This window comes from Chelonoidis abingdonii, chromosome 3 (genome assembly GCF_003597395.2).
Source record: "Chelonoidis abingdonii isolate Lonesome George chromosome 3, CheloAbing_2.0, whole genome shotgun sequence".
NCBI classification, from domain to species: domain Eukaryota; kingdom Metazoa; phylum Chordata; order Testudines; family Testudinidae; genus Chelonoidis; species Chelonoidis abingdonii.
The window spans coordinates 170,269,512-170,288,830 of record NC_133771.1 but is presented as its reverse complement, the minus strand read 5'-3'; the positions used below and the strand labels follow the sequence as shown (position 1 = coordinate 170,288,830).

Genomic DNA, 19,319 nt, shown 5'->3' with positions numbered 1-19,319 from the left:
TTCTCCCATTGAAGTAGATAATCAAGCTCTCCAAGACAGGGTACTTAATTCTTCCATCAACTTAATGCTTGCTACACTGAGGGTTAGGTCGATTGAACTACGTCATTCAGGGGTGTGGGTTTTTCACTAGACCCAAGTTAAGCTTGGGCTGTCTGTGCCCTTTTGGTATTGACTTCTTCAAGAGGCAATTGTTATAATTCTCTAATTCCCCTTAGCAGTACTCCAATTCTGTATGACATATGACTTGTAAGCAGACACTGGATCATAAGCCCTTGGGTGAAAGAAGTATCACCCATGTAGAATCCAGTGAGGGCACTTCATCTTGCTGGCTTCTAGGCAACAGACATAGTGTAAAAATAAATCTTACAGTCTAAGTAGTGTATATATAATATATCAATTAAATGTTATAGGAACCCTAAACAATCACTCCTATTTTTGTATACTTATCAAAATCCTCCCACCCTTGTGCTGTCTTAAGCAATCATTCAGATCAGCTGCATCAGAAAAATGAGACGTGCTAACTTCAGCTGCACAGGCAGAAAAGCTAATATCTTCAAGAGAGAGATTTTCACAGCACTCCACCCACACAAGTCCCCTCCATAATCAGGAGTGATAACACACTCAACCAGTGAAAAACAAGATAGGCACATTAGATTACTGGAATGCTCTCCATTGAGTATGACATGGCAATATGTAGCAGCTACTGGGAGCTGATTAATCATTTCACAGGCATTGCTAGAGGTAGTGTGACAGACCCAAGCCAGTGTGGTACAGGAGTCTGGTAGAGGGCAAATATACTAGTCAGTGGCTGAGTAGTTTTCTGTTCCCTGAGTGACTAGAGCAGGGGCTGCACTGGAGTAATCAGGAACCTGCTAGAACCAATTAAGGCAGACAGGCTGATTAGAACACCTGCAGCCAATCAAGGCAGGCTAATCAGAGCACCTGGGTTTAAAAAGGAGCTCACTCCAGTCAGGGAGGGAGGAGCTAGAGGAGAGGAAGTGTGTGTGAGGAGCTGGGAGCAAGAGGCACAAGGAGGCAGAGTGAGAGAGTGTACTGCTGGAGGATTGAGGAGGACAAGCATTATCAGACACCAGGAGGAAGGTTCTGTGGTGAGGATAAAGAAGGTGTTTGGAGGAGGCCATGGGGAAGTAGCCCAGGGAGTTGTAACTGTCATGCAGCTGTTACAGGAGGCACTATAGACAGCTTCAATCCACAGGGCCCTGGGCTGGAACCTGGAGTAGAAGGCGGGCCTGGGTTCCCCCAAACCTCGCAACTCCTGATCAGACACAGGAGGAGTTGATCTAGACTGTGGGGAAGATCACTGAGGTGAGCAAATCTGCCAATAAGCGCAGGACCCACCAAGGTAGAGGAGGAACTTTGTGACAGTAGTTACAGAATTTTGTACGCAATGAATACTTTAAGTGAGATTTTCTGGATCAGCCAGTTGTATCTGGTACAGAACAAGGAGGAGGGGGAGACAAAGGTACTTCAACTCACCTTTGTGGGCCCCCCACCCCCAGTTCTGGGACAGGCTTAATTTTGGTGTAAAACAGAGTAGCCTTTCTTTGCTCTGTTCAACACTCAGTTGTCTGTGGCCCTTGGACTGGGACTATCTGGATGCAAAATGCCTGCAACATGTCCATAAACCAAGCTGCCCCCATCCTGTGAATTTTGGCCTCTTCTTCTTCTTCTTCTTTTTTTTTCCTTTTTCTTTCTTTTCTTGTTTTATTTTGTTTAACAAGGTCTTTGCAAATAAACTGTTATTTATAAAGCTATTCATTATTCGTAATTTATTTTACTCTATCATAAACAGTCAAATGATAGTAGATCATATGTGAATTGTTTAATACTGGTATTGAGTGTTGAACATCTCAAGTTGGGTAAATACGTGTGTTGATGTTGGATATCTGTATTCAAGTAAATTAGGCAGACAATTTTTCGAGCTTTATGAGGTCACGGATATGGAAAAGTTCAACCCAAAGCACTAGGATTCACAAGTAATTAATACTGTTCTTTCTAGTATTCAGTAGCTGTAGGCATCATAATACATTATAACCTATCCCAGACCGTATACACATCATTTTTCTGGCCCAAAAGGATTATCCATTATTCATGTCCCATTAATGCTATATCTTACCAGATGGTATCATTTCTGAGTTGATGCACTCCCAATTCCTGTAGCCAAGGGATCTATGAACAATTAATCTAGGGCCAAACATTATTAAAGATGAGTGTCTAAAGTATATGTTTAGGCACCTAAGTAAATTTGGTCTGATTTTTCAAAAGTGCTGAATTCTCACAGACTTGAGATGGGAACTACAGGTCCTCAGTAGTTGAAAAACAAGCCACCTATTTAGGTGCCCAAATGTGGATTGAAATGAGCATCTTTTGGCACGTGTTTGAAAATTTTGGCCTATATTCATATTTTTAACTTGATCATGTTCCAAACTGTAGCCTATCAGTATGACCAATAGGAATGGGAGTTTGTGATGTTTTGATGATCAAGAGGAACAGTAAAGGGCTTTGTTACTGCCTGCCCTGTAACCTCGGGGTGTGTTAATGCTGTACAGCTTTGATTCAGATCCTTGACACCAGTAGCCTGCCCACAAGCACAAAGTCTCATCTTTCAGGAGGTGGACTGCATTGTGCAGGAGGTCAGACTAGATGATCATAATGGTCCCTTCTGACCTTAAAGTCTATGAGGATGACACCAATAGCCCATCTAGTCTCAAGTCTCCCCAGAATCATCCTTCCTGAGTTCTTAACTATCAGGCATTTGGACTTTTCTCTTCTGATTTGTCACCCCTGAAGATATGAAACCAGCCGCCCAGATACCAGCTTACTTTGGCCCCTATGTTCCACTCAGTTTGTACAACTCAGACCTGCTTGAGATAAAAATAAACAAAAGATTTATTTAATAGAAAAACCACAGATTCAACGATGAAGTGGTGAGGGAGAACAAATGTATACAAGTTATACAGTAAATAGACATAAAGACATAACCTCAAGCTTTACACTTCCATATTGGATAAAATCCCTTTTCCAATACAAGTTACTAGCTGGCCTTGAACAGTTTCCCAGCATATCCCCTAACTATAATGGAGATCTAGCGTTTCACAGACAGCTTCTTGCCTAGAGGCTGTTCCTCAGTTTCTGGACGCAAAACCTTAGGCACAAGCCTGCTTTTAAAAGGTTTCCCACTCCCTTTTTCTCAGGGCTTATCTACACAGTAGAGACTGCAGCTGTAGGGTTCTCCATCAGCACAGGTAATCTACCTCCCTGAGAGGCAGTATCTTGGTCAAGGGGAGAATTCTTCTGTTGAAATAGAACTGTCTACATTGGGGCTTAAGTCAGTTTAACTGTGTCACTCGGGTGTGGAGTTTTCACACCCTTGAGTAATTTGGTTATATTGACCTAATTTCCTGGTGTGGAACAGGCTTCAGTCCGTGGTGACTCATGAATATTCAGCGTGTGGAAACCTTTTCTTGAATTGAGAGCTGGGATGTCTCGAAGATTTTTCATTAATTCTAATGGCTCGTCCTTGTTATTTCCTGGACTAGACAGTACGTAGTAACTTGAAGCTGATTACGTGTAAACACCTGGCTGGAAAGTGCCTTTTCCTGTCCTGTTGTGAAGTGAAGCTGAAGTTTAGGAGCTCAGTTCTCTCTGTACACAAATAACCATAACCAGTATACATGGATTATAAAGATTCTTAAGTTCAGAAAGTTACAAGCTTTAATAAAAGATTTTACTCAACACATTTCTATAGCACAATAACATTTTATAAAATAAGTTGGTTCAACTGCTTATTCTTTGGGTTTCAACCTCCCTGCTCTCCCTTTGGGGTGTCTGGACACTGATTGTCACAGAAGCATTTGTCAGAAAGAGAAAATGTGACTAAAATGGCATGTTCCTAGGTAATAATTTAGGATGCATAATCTAGAAAATGTTGTAATGTGTGATACTGTTTGTTTCTCTTGATGTAATTCAAATTTGAAAGAAGCTGATGTTGCAAGACTTGTATTTATAATCAGCAGAATGATATATTGTCAATAGTAGATCCTGATGTGTTAATTTAATGTTTTTGTGCTTTATACTATCTACTGTATAAGTACAACTTTCCATTTAATTCCAATTTTCATTGTTGGGATGTACGTGGGAGCCTAGTTGGCTTCAGAGACCAAATGTTGTTACCAACTGATGATTGCTCAATGGTCTATTTGACATAAGTTTCTGAGCATTTTTCAGTTCCCCATCACAAATTAGGTATCTACTTCACAAAGCCATATGACAATTGTCATTATTACAAGCCTTGTTGGGAAGTTCAGTTAGAATCCATGATTTTACCTGTGATTGGGAGGTCTTGAGTTATGTTTTATGCTATGTTTGTGAATGAGGTACAAAGTATGGTCCAGTTATGATAATCTCTGTTATGCTGATGTTTCCTATATACGCAAGTATATTTGCTGTCCATAGGCTCTTCTTAGCTCAAGTGACTGAGAATATAATGCAAATATATGGAATATGAAAATATGAAATGCAAGGGCTGACCCCAAACTTAAAATCAATATTAGTCACTGATTTTATGTTAATACTTTTGAACATATGAACTGAAGAGGCAAAATAAAGTTTGGAGATTTTTTTTTTTCACAGAGAGTGGAATGTTTAATAATAAATATATATTTCAATATGGCAGGAATTCAACACTGGAACTTTAGGAGTCCTTAACAGCTTAATATATAAAAGGTGTGTGGGGGGGAGAATAATAATTTCTCAAATATAAATGGAAAGTTAACATTTACACCCAACTCCTCTTATCACAGAAAAAGTAGCTTCGCAAGGAACAAAAATAATTCTTAATTAATGACGAAAGCCCTTTATGTGATATTAATCCCTTACTATTTGCTAGGTTTCGGTGGTTGCATGAAGGATGTTGAATTTACACGAGGTGCTGTCATTAACTTGGCATCTGTGTCCAGCAGTGCTGTCAGAGTCAATCTGGATGGATGCCTATCAACTGACAGTGCTGTTAACTGCAGGGGAAATGACTCCATCCTAGTCTACCGAGGCAAAGAGCAGAGTGTTTATGAGCGTGGTCTACAGCCATTTACAGGTAACACATTGGGCCCTTAAATGAAATGCTACACTTTTATTTCATTCTGCATTAATGTGTTCTTGAGCTCACTCTTTTTTTTTTTTTTTTTTAAAGAATACCTGTATAGAGTGGTTGCCTCAAATGAAGGAGGATCAGTGTCTAGTGTCTGGAGTTGTGGTCGGACAAGAGAATCAGGTACACATAGTTTCTAAATGTATTCATTTTATGTTTTATGAGTTATCTCATGTTAGGCTGTTTGCTGGAGAAAATCCCACTATGAGAATTTTAATTACCATATGTACTCGTTCATAAGCCAAATATTTTTGGTAAAAAAGTGACACATCAAAGAGCAGGGGTCAGCTTATAAACAGGTCTACACCAAAATGTGGTGATTTTAAACTCTATGGAGTCATTGAATTGAATATCTACAGGGATTGGCAACCTTTGGCACACGGTCCAGCCAGCACATCCCTCGGCCCGTGCTGCTTCACGCTGCCCCCATTGGCCTGGAGCAACGAACCGCGGCCAGTGGAAGCTGTGATTGGCTGAACCTGTGGACGTGGTAGGTAAACAAACCGGCCCTCCAAGGTGCTTACCCTGGTGAGTTGCACGCCAAAAGATTGCTGATCCCTGATCTAATACATTGTTTTTTTGTTTACCTGGAACATCTGCAGGCATGGAGCCCCTCAGCTCCCTGTGGCCGTGGTTCACCGTTCTCAGCCAGTGGGAACTTCCCGCAGCTCCCATTGGCTGGGAATGGGGAGCTGAGGGGCTCCATGCCTGCAGACGCTCCAAGTAAAAAAAACGTCCCGACCATCTAGCAGCTTACCCTGACAGGCCAGGAGCCAAAGTTTTCCAACCCCTGAAATATAGGGTCGTCTTATGAAAGGATCATACAGTTTTTGCTATTTTTACCTATCCATTTTGGGGGATTGGCTTATAAATGAATGGGCTAATGAACGAGTATATACAGTAAACAGTAAACGTTGCAGAATATTTTAAGGTGAACCAATTTTTTTTGACATTTGGATTAATAACATACCAATATTTTATTGTAGCTATGAAATGCACAAATAGGCATTTTTCACAATATATTTCAAGGTGTTTTCTAATTGTAATACGCCATATTTATTATGTTTACTAAAATCAAAGATACACCTCTACCTTGATATAAGGCTGTCCTTGGGAGCCAAAAATTCTTACCGCGTTATAGGTGAAACCGTGTTATATTGAACTTACTTTGATCCTCCAGGGCGCGCAGCCCAGCCTGCCCAGAGCGCTGCTTTACCGCATTATATCTGAATTCGTGTTATATCGGGTCACGTTATGTCAGGGTAGAGGTGTATTTAAAAGGTTGTATTGCTTTATCTTAGCATGAACATATATGAATATAGGCTACACAACCAGTTTATGTTATATGCAAATCTAAACCTCCAGTCAAATTACACGTCTGCTAGAAAAAAGGCATCTGATGATGATTGTTAAAATGCAAGACCACACAGGACTCACAAAAAACATTGCAAAGCAAAAATATAGTGCATAGTTGTCATTACTGTTCATGATGGGTCACACAGATGTGTGTGTTCACACAGAAAGATTAATTTCTCCTTAAATTTCATGGAGGAGATTTGGAGACCCTTCCCTTTTTGTACAGTAGGTTTTTTTATACCCTATTGAACTAGTAATTTTCTAAGATTCCTCACACTGTGAAATCTGTGTCCATGGACTGTTATCACTATGAATTAGATCCAAATTGTACTCCAACAATTCAGAGAGTTCTACTTATAGAAGGTCAAACAGCATTATTGTATGATCTCCCCAATTATACCAAACTCTTCTTTAAAAAAAATACTTATAATATAATTGCATTGCAAAAGATGCTTTAAAATGTTCACCAGAGTAAATATTTGACTTTCAAATACATTGCTTATGCAGCTTAATGTCACCATTTTGTCTTCCACCCAGAAGAAAACATGTACAGCCATTTTTATATGAATTATCTGACCACAGTAAGTTTTACCATAAATTTATATTTACAATCTGACCACAACGCTGATCAGTTACATGCTCCCAAGGGCTGGAGAATAATTGCACTATTTAATTATTTTTGAGTCAGGTTTGTTGGGTCCCTTATGAAAAGACCATCTGCTATCTTGTACCTTACTTTGCCCTGTGCTATATTTCAGAACTAATAACATCAATATATTTCTGTAGTATTCTCAGTAACCTGAAGCTCTCCTAGAGCATCACATTATTACTTTCCATAGGCACCACAAACATTCAAACATTTTTACACTTAGCATTCCAGGGTCCTTCCCACCTCTAACAAAAGTTGCAATTATTTAATGAGTCAAAGCAATAAGGTCACTACAAAGAGAATATTTGATGTACGGAAAGCAGAGTGATCTTCATCAACAGGCCTTAGGAGTCCACAAGCATTTGCAGCAAACTCGCCATCCACCATCCTACCGTAGTGTTCCTTGGGCCTTTCCTCTGCATCCCTTGCGCGGTCATCTGTGATGAAGTCGTTACTGGCCAGACCTTTATTTGGTATAACAATATCTAATAAATACTTAAAGGTTATGGGAAATAGGATGAATTTTTTATTAGGGATTGTATGTGTACATGAGGTTGCCTTTCAGCTTCCTTTAAACATCTTTATTCTCTTTTTTAAAAATCATCTGAAGTGATTAAAAGCAAAGGCTAATGCGAAAGGCCTTGCACAAGCTCAGTTTTTATTTCTGACAGTTGTATGCAATTATTAATTTATTTTCATAAATTAGCCCACCCTGTCATGTGGCATTGCCCTTCTAAAAGTTTGAAAGGTCCAATTATATATACAAGTTACTCGGGAGATATTAGGAGAGAGGAAGCAATCCTGCAAGTAAGAAGTGTTTGAGAGGGAATCCCATTACTGTTTCTTTAAAGACCTGGGGCCAGGAAGCTGCAAAAAGGGGACCAGAATAAATGCTGCCTGGTCCCTTATAGCAGGGCAGATGCAAGGAGACTTTGGGAGGGAACGACTGGCCTGCTCAGCACCCTTAAGGAAGAGGGGTTAGCTGAGGGAGAAGCTGGCAAAGGGCCTACAGCTGGCTAGCCCACAACTCAGCTCCAGAAAGGAGAGCTGGGGAGAGTTTTGGTTAAGGAACGAGTGAGGGACCAACTAATACAGCCCAGTTTGAAAGAGGAGAGTTGGGTACTCCTGCTTAAGAAAGGACTGAAAAAGAGTAACCCAGAGAAGGAACTGGGGAAGGTGCCAGAAATACTGTGTTACAGGCACAGGAAAGAAGAGTCTTCTAAAGGGAGAATCCAGAGACTGCTAGTTGAACTGAACCTGAGATGGTGAATGCCCCAACTGTATCTAGTAAGCTCCTGCTTATACAGCTTAATGTCACCATTTTGTCTTCCACCCAGAAGAAAGCATGTACAGCTATTTTTATATTAATTATCTGACCACAGTAAGTTTTACCATAAATTTATATTTATAGTCTGACCACAACACTGATCAGCTACATGCTCCCAAAGGCTGGGAGCATGCTTATGCTTAAGCTTATGCTTATGGCTGTCGTTAATAAATTAGACCCTCAGAAAGGGGGGTGCTCTTTGATAATTATGTCTGTCTAGTCCCATGTCTAACCCGGCTAAAGAGAAGTGAGGCAGTGCTCGCCTGCAACACTACGCCTAAGTGAAAGAAAGTACACGGAGATAGTCTGGAGGTCATCACACTATATTTTCATATGCTTTTAAAATTATTCTGAAATACTTTAATTTAGAAAATGAAACTGGAATTTTGAGAATGTTATTGCATTTGTGATGTTTAGTGGCTGATGTATCCAAGAGATAAGTGCCAAACCCCTATGTATAACAGTCTAATCCTTTTACTTCATTCAGTTACATCATTATATTGCTTGAACTTGTTAGCTGCCTACAATCCACCTCCTTCTTATGAGTGATGTTTAATCACATTTGATACATTAAATGTTTTTGGAAAATCTCAACTAGACAAGAAAGAATGTTATGTAGATGGAGTTTTGATGGTTTTGAAATATAGCTTAAACTGAATGGCTCAAGATGTGCAGTCATATTAAATCAATGCTGAAAAGTTACAACTCTAATAAATTGTATTTATGCTAATGGTTCAGTCTGATTTACTGCAGCCATTAAAAGTGAAGAATAGGGGCAATAGTCTTCTCAGAACTGCCATTTTCGCTATTTTCTATTTTATCCTTCTCCAGTCCCAGAAAATGTGCCAGCTCCCTCAAGAATTCACAGCATAAATGGTTACAGCATTGAGGTGACTTGGGACAAACCTGCTGGGGTCATAGGTGTAATTGAGAAGTACATTTTGAAAGCATACAATGAAGATGGTCCCAGTGTACCCATCATCAGTGCTGAGTTTACTGACACTACTACATTCACAGGTAAATGTTGCTAACTACTAGTTTGAAGGGAGATGTAATAAAACAAGATGTATATAACTTATTTTGTCAAGCTGAAAAATATTAGTTGGATACTGTGTAGTATATCCATCTTTGTGTGTCAATGGCCTAAATAGTGTGTGTACAAATTTTAATTTACTTCAAGAGCAGTAGAAATAAAATGTAGCCCAAAAGCTGGAAGGTATTTGTACCTGAATCTATTTTTGTCATTCTATTGCCATTGAGTATTCTGTGTTTGTTTGACTGTCTTTAGTAGTCTCTCCTTCTCCCTGTTCTTGCCATGCTAGGTCCCTTAGGGGTTGGTCCTGCATGGTACTGCAATCCTGCGAACACTTTAAGCATCTGAGTAACCCTGATGACTTCAGTGAGACTACTCGCATGCTTAAAGTTAATCATGTACTTAGTGCTTTGGTAGATTGGGCTGGAGCATCTGCACTTTGCAGGGTGAGCCATTACTGAATGAAGGATTTTTTTTTTTTTTTGCCAGTGGCAGGAATAGTCTTCAGGATTGGGAGTGGGGCAGAAGCAGCTTTATTGGATGGGAATGTGTTTTTTACAGGCTGGGGCTCTTCTCAGCAGCCTCTAAGAGGGAGGCTGGTTTGGGTGTGGGGAAAAACTCTGGAATCTTGTCTGCTACAAAATGATCACTGGAGACCTGGGGTCCCTCTCTCCTTGGTGGTATGTGTTGGAGCTGGCTAGCTGTTTTTCCCTTTGCCAGTAGAATCCCCTCTCTAAGTGGATGCCTTTCCACTGCATAGTCAGCTCTCTCCCTGTTTTATGTTGAAGTGGTCCCTTATGTGAGCCAAACTCTTCTGTTGGCAGTGAAGAGAGTATGCAACAGCTAACCCTTTGAACTCTGTGGTCTATGAAGACTCAGAAAGGCAGTTGTAAAAATCTATTTTTCCAGAGTGTAATGTATGGGATTTGTTTAAAAATTCTCTAAAATTAATTGTATAATTCATTATAATTAAAAAAAATGCCAGTAACATATTGCCCAAAGCTGAACGCTTGGTTTGGCTCAGCTTTGGATGTTACAGCACAATCTCAGGATGTGCCTTCTCCTCAGGCAGTATCCTACTGTTGCTTCCCTCAAACCCAGTTAATATGTGCTTCACGTTTGTGCATAAATATGTACATTTTGTGTACTGTGTATGTACCATATAATTGTGTATGTATATTTAAGAGATAACATGCACATATTTTACTTTCTTTGAGATTAAGTTTCTTGAATACTTGTGGGTGGTGTGGTGACTATAATAGTTATTGTGTTTTATTTATTCGTTTAATTAATTAACCAATGGGTGAAAATTATCCAAGATGTAAGGCAGTACCAAATATATTAGGAGAAATAAAGGTCCATTCACAAATGATTGAAAAATCTAAAATGGGCTAAATTAATCAGATAATTTATTCACAATGAATAATTTTGACCAGCATCAAAAATGCTTCTTCACTTTCAGCATTTTCACTTTTGCAAGCATTAGAATATGAATATAAAACATTACTCTCAAGTTTATGCCTGGCCCCTGTGCAGGTTCAGAAGGGGAAAAGTGCAAGGATACTCCGTAAAAGGTCTGAGCTCATAAAAATTTTGCATTCACCTGAGCAACGACTGTGCAAGGAAGGCTAGTCCAGCGTTTATGGTGCTAGGATAGTCTCTCTGCCTCAGTTTCCCACCTGTAAAATGGAAAAACTACTTCCCTACCTCATGGTGGGTTGTGAGAATCAATACATTAAAGACTATGAGGTGTTCAGATACCAATAATAGGGACTATGTAAGTACTGCAGAGAGGTACTAGACAACTCAGAAGAGATGGGTCTTTGACCACTGTCCACTCCTAACAGATGGTGAAGTGATTGTGCTTCTCTTGCACACAGGGCCGGCTCTAGTCATTTCACTGCCCCAAGCACGGCCGCACGCTTCAGGGGGCGCTCTGCCGCTCGCCGGTCCTGCGGCTCTGGTGGACCTCCCGCCGGCATCCCTGCGGAGGGTCCGCTGGTCCCACGGCTCTGGTGGAGCGTCCGCAGGCACGCCTGCGGGAGGTCCACCAGAGCTGCGGGACCAGCAAACCCTCCGCAGGGACACCTGTGGGAGGTCCACCGGAGCCGCGTGCCGCCCTCCCGGCAACCGGCAGAGCGCCCCCCGCGGCATGCCGCTCCAAGCACGTGCTTGGCGTGCTTGGGCCTGGAGCCAGCCCTGCCTGCACACCCACGAGCTCAAGAAAGTATTGTGCTCTAATAAATCACGGCGCTTCTCAGAGCCCCCATAGATACAGGGCAGTATTCATAGATCACAACTGAGCCAAGTAACATTCTTTACATTTTTTTAGAAATACCTAATTTTGAAGTTTTTGCCTTCTGGCTGCCTTAGCAGTTTGATTGCAATGCAGTTTGCACAGCTGGGCAGGTCTGCAGGAGGCTGAAAATGTGTTAGGCAGGTGGCCACCTACTAATGTGTGAGTTAATATGGAGGAGATAGGAAGTCTCACAGGGACTGAGATTTTGCTGGCTGTTAACACAAGTGACCTCAGATAGCAGCAAGCCATAAAAGCAGGTTCCAATGTATCGTGAATGCACATGCTTCTTGCCTAATAGATTCATTTTATTTGCAAATATTTGTATTGTTTTAAATGACTAAGGACAATTAATGTAAAGAGGCATTATCAAAATAAAACGTCTGCCTTAAAATAAATGTTGTTATGATGGCTGGGTTGTAAAAACACACAATTTTTCAAATCTCATATTTTTCACTATTTATTTTCTCGATTTACTTTTTGCACTTCACTTATCATGGACACTGAAACTAGGCTTTACCAGTTTCACTTTTGTTTCAGATCAGTGCTGCTTTTTGGTTCAGCGGGGTGGTCATAGTGTTTTCTTTAATATTCATAACACAATAGGGAAGTTTTTAAATTTTGAAAAACATCCTCGTTTTATTGAAATTATATTGAAAATATTTATTATTTTATCAGTAGTATAGCACCAGATTACAGACATGATACTTAGAAGACACAGAAATAAAACAAGCTCTGTATTTATAGGAACTCGCAGTTTAATTAAAATGTTTCTATGTAACTAGTTTTGTAAAAAGTATTTTGGTTTTTTTTTTAAACAAAATCCAAATTTGGGGTCTACAAATAGTTTACCATTTCCATATAGCTGACTTCTTGTTGATTTGAATGTGTGTGTGCTTTATTAGGAGATCAATAGAGAGGAGGCAGAGAATGGTTCATTAACTCACAACAGAAAGCGGTTATAATTGCAGTTATACTGCAGTCTGCTGGAAAACTGGTCTGTCAGAAAAATTACAAGACTTACAACAACATTTTTGTTTACTGAAAAACAATGACTAGAGACTGATCAGGATAAGCCTGTTTGGATGAGTTGTTTATTTGGAGTTCGGAATCTCTGTTTGAAGAGAGATTATAATGCTGCAGTATAAGAAGATAAGAAAAAAGTGACTAACACTTAAGGCCCAATTCAGCATTGTACTGTGGCCCTCTTTTTGTTACCTTGATAGAGGCAAGGTGGCTATAGAACACATAGGGGGAACCCCATAGGAATACTTTGGATACAGCAGGAGCCCTGATGGACTCAGCATTGTGTTAACCAGCCTTGCATCACCTCCATGACAGCCCCCAGCACAAGGAGCTTTGAACGAAGGCCAGGTGTGTGGACTTATGCTTAACTAACTAGCTTAAGCAAAACATAATACCAGAAACAAGCTATTTTGTTAAACTACTTGGGTTCAAAACTCTTGAAGCCCTTACTTCTCAGCTTAACAGGAATTCCCACTCTTCCACCACACACATACCATCAGAGATCCTCTCTGTGGAACTCAGCCAAATAAAATGGCTGCTCAATATACAGTCTTCCTACCTCATGCCATTTTGTGGCTTGGGGACCACCATAATATTCAGGGACATAGGTGCCGACTCCCTGGCTGCTCTGGGGCTGGAGCACCCATGGGGAAAAATTACTGGGTGCTCTGCACCCACTGGCAGCCAAGCTCCCCTCCCCGCTTCACCTCAACTCCACCTCCTGCTCTGAGCGCACCGCATCCGCGCTTCTTCCCCTAGCTGCCAGTGCTTGCCACTGCAAAACAGCTGTTTCGCGGCATAACAAGCTCTGGGAGGGAGAGGGAGAGGAGTGGGAATGTGGCATGCTGAGGGGAAGAGACAGGGCCGGGGTGAGGATTTGGGGAAAGAGTCCAATAGGGGCAGGGAGGGAGCAGAGTTGGGGCGGGGACTTTGGGGAAGGGGTTGGAATGGTGCAGGGCAGGAGGGGGCGAGCCTGGAGTGGAGTCGTGACGGGGCCAGTGGGAGAGGCGGCTTGAGCACCCACCGGCGCCAGCAGAAGTTGGTGCCTATGTTCAGAGGGTCAACCTGGAATCCTGACAAGAGTTGCACATGTCAGTTTCCCTCTCGTTTTATTCATGTTCGCAAACTGTACTCATCAGTGCAGCATGTGAGGGCCCTGGTATCACCACAGTTGTTCATGATGATGCACGCTGGACACAGGTGCCTTCAAATCCTACTGATTTGACCCTTATTAAAACTGAATGTAAAGGTGAGCCATCATGCTGCAACTAGCTCTTTTGGCTGGAAAAGAGAGTATCAGTTTAACTGCAGGCTACTCCAGAGAAGTGTGGAGCACCAGCAATAGGTAGAGCTGGGCCCATACCAAAATGCTAGATCCAAATAACCCCTAATATTTGGGGGTGGGGGTGGGGAATTGAACCCAGATTGTAACTCTGTGGCTGGCTCTGCGAAACTGAATCAAAACCCAAGATATGAACATCCTTGAATTTTGAGGAAGTCTAGTTCTCAGTTTTGCAACTCAGGAACCCATCGTTGTTTTGAGGTGGTAAACCATACTTTACCCCCTCACTCTACTGCCCCCAGAATGTTAATTTTCTTAATAATGTAGCTAACCAAACTATTCCATTAATCATACGCATTAAATGCATTTAAATAAATGTGGTGAAATAGCTTGTATACAATGAAGAAATGCTCATCATTACAATAATGCATGTTCCTCTGCTCAACAGCTTCAGAAGGTAGGATCAGACCTGTCTGGCTCTTCTTCTGTGAAAGTGCCTAGTTTGTTCTGCCTCCTGCCAGCTTCAGCAAGTGGGCCTCTGAGTCACAGAGCAGAGAAGACCCTTTACATTTTCAGACATGACTCAAAATGTCTTTATCTCAAGACTTTCCTTTTTAAAGCATTTTTTTCTTGGAAGTTTTCAGGTCTTTCATGGGTAGGGTGACCAGACAGCAAATGTGAAAAATCGGGACGGGGGTGAGGGGTAATAGGAGCCTATATAAGAAAAAGACTCAAAAATAGGGACTGTCCCTATAAAATTGGGACATCTGGTCACCCTATTCATGGGTGTCTGGTTCCATAGTATGTAGCAGCTCTCCTTCTGCCCAAGGCCCCAGGATGGCAGGGGAGCCCTCCAAAATGAAAAGGAAATCTGACCAAGCCACTGACCCAGCCTGTGGTGCACACCATCACAATGCAAACTGTGGACCTCCTGAAAGCCCACAGCTTTATGATAAACCTCAAGAAAAGTTTCTTGATCACATTGATAACCCATCTGAGAGTGGACATAGACACCTTAGTGGCAAAGAACTACCCATCAAACAAAAGGTTCAGGATGTTATCCCCATCCTGCACAAGTGCACCACACCAATCATAGCTCAGTGCCTTCAGCTACTGGATCTCCTGGTGTTATGCATAGATGTCACCCAATGGGCAGGATCCCACATCAGGCATCTTCAAGCCTTCCTTCTTAAAGTATGGGACTACCCCGCGGAATGCATGAAGGATCAGGTGGTGATCTTGAACCAGAAGCTTGGCTCTCTAGCATGGTGGACAATCCCTGGGAAGGGACTTCCCATATGTCTTCCAGAGCTTCTGGTTCTCACAAGCAATGCCAGCTTGCCAGGTTGGGGGACACACTTGGGACCCATAATGGTGCAGGGTACCTGAAGTGCCAAGTAGAGAAAACACACCATCAGTCTCCTGGAGCCCAGAGTCTTCAAGCTGGCTCTCAGGAGATTTCAGAGCTACCTACAGGGCAATCAAATCCTGATCCAGTCAGACAATACAACCAGGTTGCATACATAACCAAGTGTACGAATACAGAATGGGGGATAACCGGCTTGGCAGCAGCACTGCTGAGAAAGATCTGGGAGTTGTGATGGATCACAATCTCAGCATGAGTCAGCAATTCAGTACTGTTGCAAAAAAAAAAAGCAAATGCAATTTTAGGTTGCATTAACATAAACATAGCATGCAAGTCATGGAAAGTGAAAATACCACTCCATTTGGTGCTGGTTAGGTCTCAAGTGGAGTACTGTGTCCAGTATTAGTCACCAGTGTATAGAAAGGACGTAGACAAAGTGGAAAAGATCCCAAGGTGAGTGACAAAGATGACCAAAGGGATGGACCTGAGTTTAGTTTGGAAAAGAGGAGATTAAGTGGGGGACAGGCTAGCAGTCTTCAGATACTTGAAAGGCTGCCATAAAAAAGATGGAGAAAAGTTGTTCTCTCTTGTCACAGAGGGCAGGACAAGAGTGAATGGATTCAAACTGCAGCATAGCAGATTTAGATTATAACTCAGGAAAAACTTTGTAACCGTAAGAACAGTAGGACAGTGGAACAGACTGCCTCAGGAAGTGTGGAAACGACTTCACTGGAAGCTTTCAAAAGGAGTCTGGACAGCCATCTGTCTTGTATGGTTTAGACACAACAAATCCTGCATCCTGGCAGGGGGTTAGACTAGATGACCCTTGCTATCCCTTCTAACACTATGATTCTGTGATAAACATCCAAGAAGGAAAAAATTAGTATAGCTCTGCTTGCAGAATTGATGGATATAATGGAATGGGCAGAAAAGACCCTTATCTTCCCTAATGTGATACACATAAAAAGAGAGCTGAATCAGAAAGTAGACTGGCTCAGCAGACACATAGTACCTGAACCAGCAAGTTTTCAATCTGAACTCAAAGATGTTGTTTCTCCTTGGTTGATCTGTTTGTAAGTTGCAAAAACATCAAAGAGCTGAAATATTTCATACAGGAAATAGATCCCAAGCCTCTGGGAGCAGATGCCGTTTTGCACAAGTGGCCACAAGGTCTGCTATATGCAGTCCCACTCTTCCCTCTTATTGGGCAAGTAATCCAAAAATTAAGCAGGAAAAAGCAAAGGAGATTGTGATAACTCCACTCTCTGATCTGATAAAGCTGAAACTGGAATCACCATTACAGCTGCTACCCAGACCAAACATTCCTTTCCAAGATTCTCTTCAAGGGAAGTGTTACCAGCACTAGACCTATCTTCCAAAGTGATCACGACTTTGCTCATATCCAGGTAAATCTCCACAATAAAATCCTATTCCTTCATCTGGACCAAGTTCAGCTTTTGGTGTTAGGAGCACAATGTTAATTGGAATTCCAGCTATCCTGGACTTTCTCCAAAAAGGTGTGGATAAAGGTCTTCAGCTTCGCCCAGTTCAATCTTCCCTAAATGAGACCTACCACTGGTGTTGAAGGCTGAAGGCCCTAACCATTCACCTTTAAGAGATTCTGACTTCTAAATCATCGTTTTATCCCTCCATCAAAACTAATTTTCTGGTCATCATCACATCTACTAGTCACAGTTCAGAGCTGGAGGTTCTGCATGTTCTGTGATGACAAGGTGGTACTACGAACTCTGGAGTTGTTTCTTCCCAAGGCAAACTGTCCTTTCTGCACCTCACAGGAGAATATCTTTCCATCCTTCTTCCCAAAGCCACAGCATCTGTCTGAGAAGCTGTAGCACACTTGTGATGTCAGAAGAGCACCAAAAATCTACCTCAAATGCGCACAGTCTGCAAGGAGGTCAGGGACCCTGTTTTTCTCCTTTCCTCTGAAATGTCAAGGGCTCAGAGTCTCAAGGCTCTCTCTTGATAGACTGGTTAGATTACACCGTGTTGAGGCTCACAAAGTGTCAGACACTCCTGTTCCAGAAGGAATCAGGGCATCCTCCACGACATTCAATTGGGCACCTCATGAGCCAAACAAGCGTGTACCTCCACTGCAGAGATGTGCAGAGTAGCCACATAGTCATTGGTTAACAACTTTGTCAAACATTACAAAGTGGACTTTCTGTCCTCCACAGAAGGCAGGAAGATGCTCCAGGCAGTGGTCCAATAGTGGCCTTGCCTTTTGGACAGTTTTCAAAGGAATGTCTATCAATCTTTCTGTTTACCTTTTCTTGTTCCTCCCTACTTGTGTTCACGCTTGCTACTTCTGGCGCATAGCAGAACTGTAAGAGGCAGTGGGCTACAGAATGGAAAATTTTTTACCCAATAATTTCCTTTCAGTTAGCAGTCTCCCACGATTCTACCCACTCTGGATGACTTTCTGGCTGGGGGTGGGGGATGTCAGCATTTTATTTGGCCTATCTACCATTCAGAGAATTGGCTTGATGTACATAATCAATGAATTGGACATTGATGTTACATTAATAAATACTTTCCTTTATGAGTTTTTCACACAGCTATGGAATGACTCATCTGGTGGCAAGTGGGAGAAGAGAGTGTGACCAATGCAAGTTATGCTGGATCTTTCAAACGCCTCTGGAAGCTGCAGAGAAAGGACAGCAGCCCATGCATAGCAGAATTGGAGGAGATGCTTCTAGCAGAAAGGAAATAATCAGATAAGAAAATGTCCATTCGTATGCCCCAGCAGGAAAAGCTATTTTCAGAAATTGAGTGAATTCTCAAGACAGTTCAGTAAGTTAGAGTATACTACGGTTTGGAAGAGATTCAGTTCAGCCACATCTCTCAGATCCTTGATTATTCACAGGGTGAGTTATCACTCAGCCTTGAGGCAAATAACTCTCAAATGTGCCTCCACAATTCCATCCACTATAGGATTATTTCAGCAAGGTTTCTTCACATGTCACCTTTGTTAATTAATTGATGCTTAAAAAAAATCTATCAAAATAATTAACCTCCCAAATAAAGAAACAAAAACACCTGAGGGTAGCATTGTGGAATCTCAGCTTGGTGCTAAATGTCTTTACCAAGCCTCTCTTTGAGCTCCTGTTGACCACTTAGTGTTTAAATTGGAATCCTCATTTGTACTATGCAGAGCTGCACCTTCCATTTTGACAAAGTGGCCCATCATCTGGACAGGAAATGATCTCTTCCTTTCACTAGGCGCATCTTGTCCTTCCAATATTCTGTCGTAAGCCACTGCACCAGAGAGAAAAGCAATGTCATATTTTGGAACTAGTCTCATCAAGATAAATCCATTTAGGAGAGCTACAGCACATTTATTAGTTTTACCTGTTACTGTTACTGGCTGTCAAGAAAAACAGAAGCTTTAATTACTAAATGGCAAAAATATTATATTAAATAAGCTTAATGCAATTAGGCTTTTTTTTTTCTTTTTTTTTTTTGTAACATAGCTGTTACACTGAAGTTTCACTGCTGCAAAAATCCAAGTGCTACAAAAACCCTAATGTTGGAATTGTGACCTGGGATATGATGGAAAAAAAGAAATTTGTTGTCTAATTATTTTTCTTTTCCAGCTATCTATGATCACCATTCCATCCCTCCCTTGACATGCATTTGTAATTTATACCTTTATGTCTTCTGTGCATTGTACATAGATATCTCAGAAAAAGTTAGTCGAATGGTTCGATATAGTTAATCAAAGTCCTTAGAATGCATTTCAGCTTTGGAAGTAATCTAATGTGGGCTGTTCCCAGAAGGGGACACTAAGCTTCCTTGC

The 19,319-nt window shown here is 41.5% G+C and overlaps 1 protein-coding gene across 1 annotated transcript in view; it reads left to right on the top strand.

Annotated features, from left to right (window-relative positions):
• Window positions 1-19,319, top strand: part of USH2A (usherin) — a 622,140-nt gene that overhangs the window by 243,744 nt on the left and 359,077 nt on the right. The window contains exons 27-29 of the mRNA XM_075064332.1: window positions 4,910-5,113; window positions 5,210-5,290; window positions 9,331-9,516. Of these exons, the coding sequence (XP_074920433.1) occupies window positions 4,910-5,113; window positions 5,210-5,290; window positions 9,331-9,516 (471 nt within the window). The remainder of the gene's footprint in view (window positions 1-4,909; window positions 5,114-5,209; window positions 5,291-9,330; window positions 9,517-19,319) is intronic.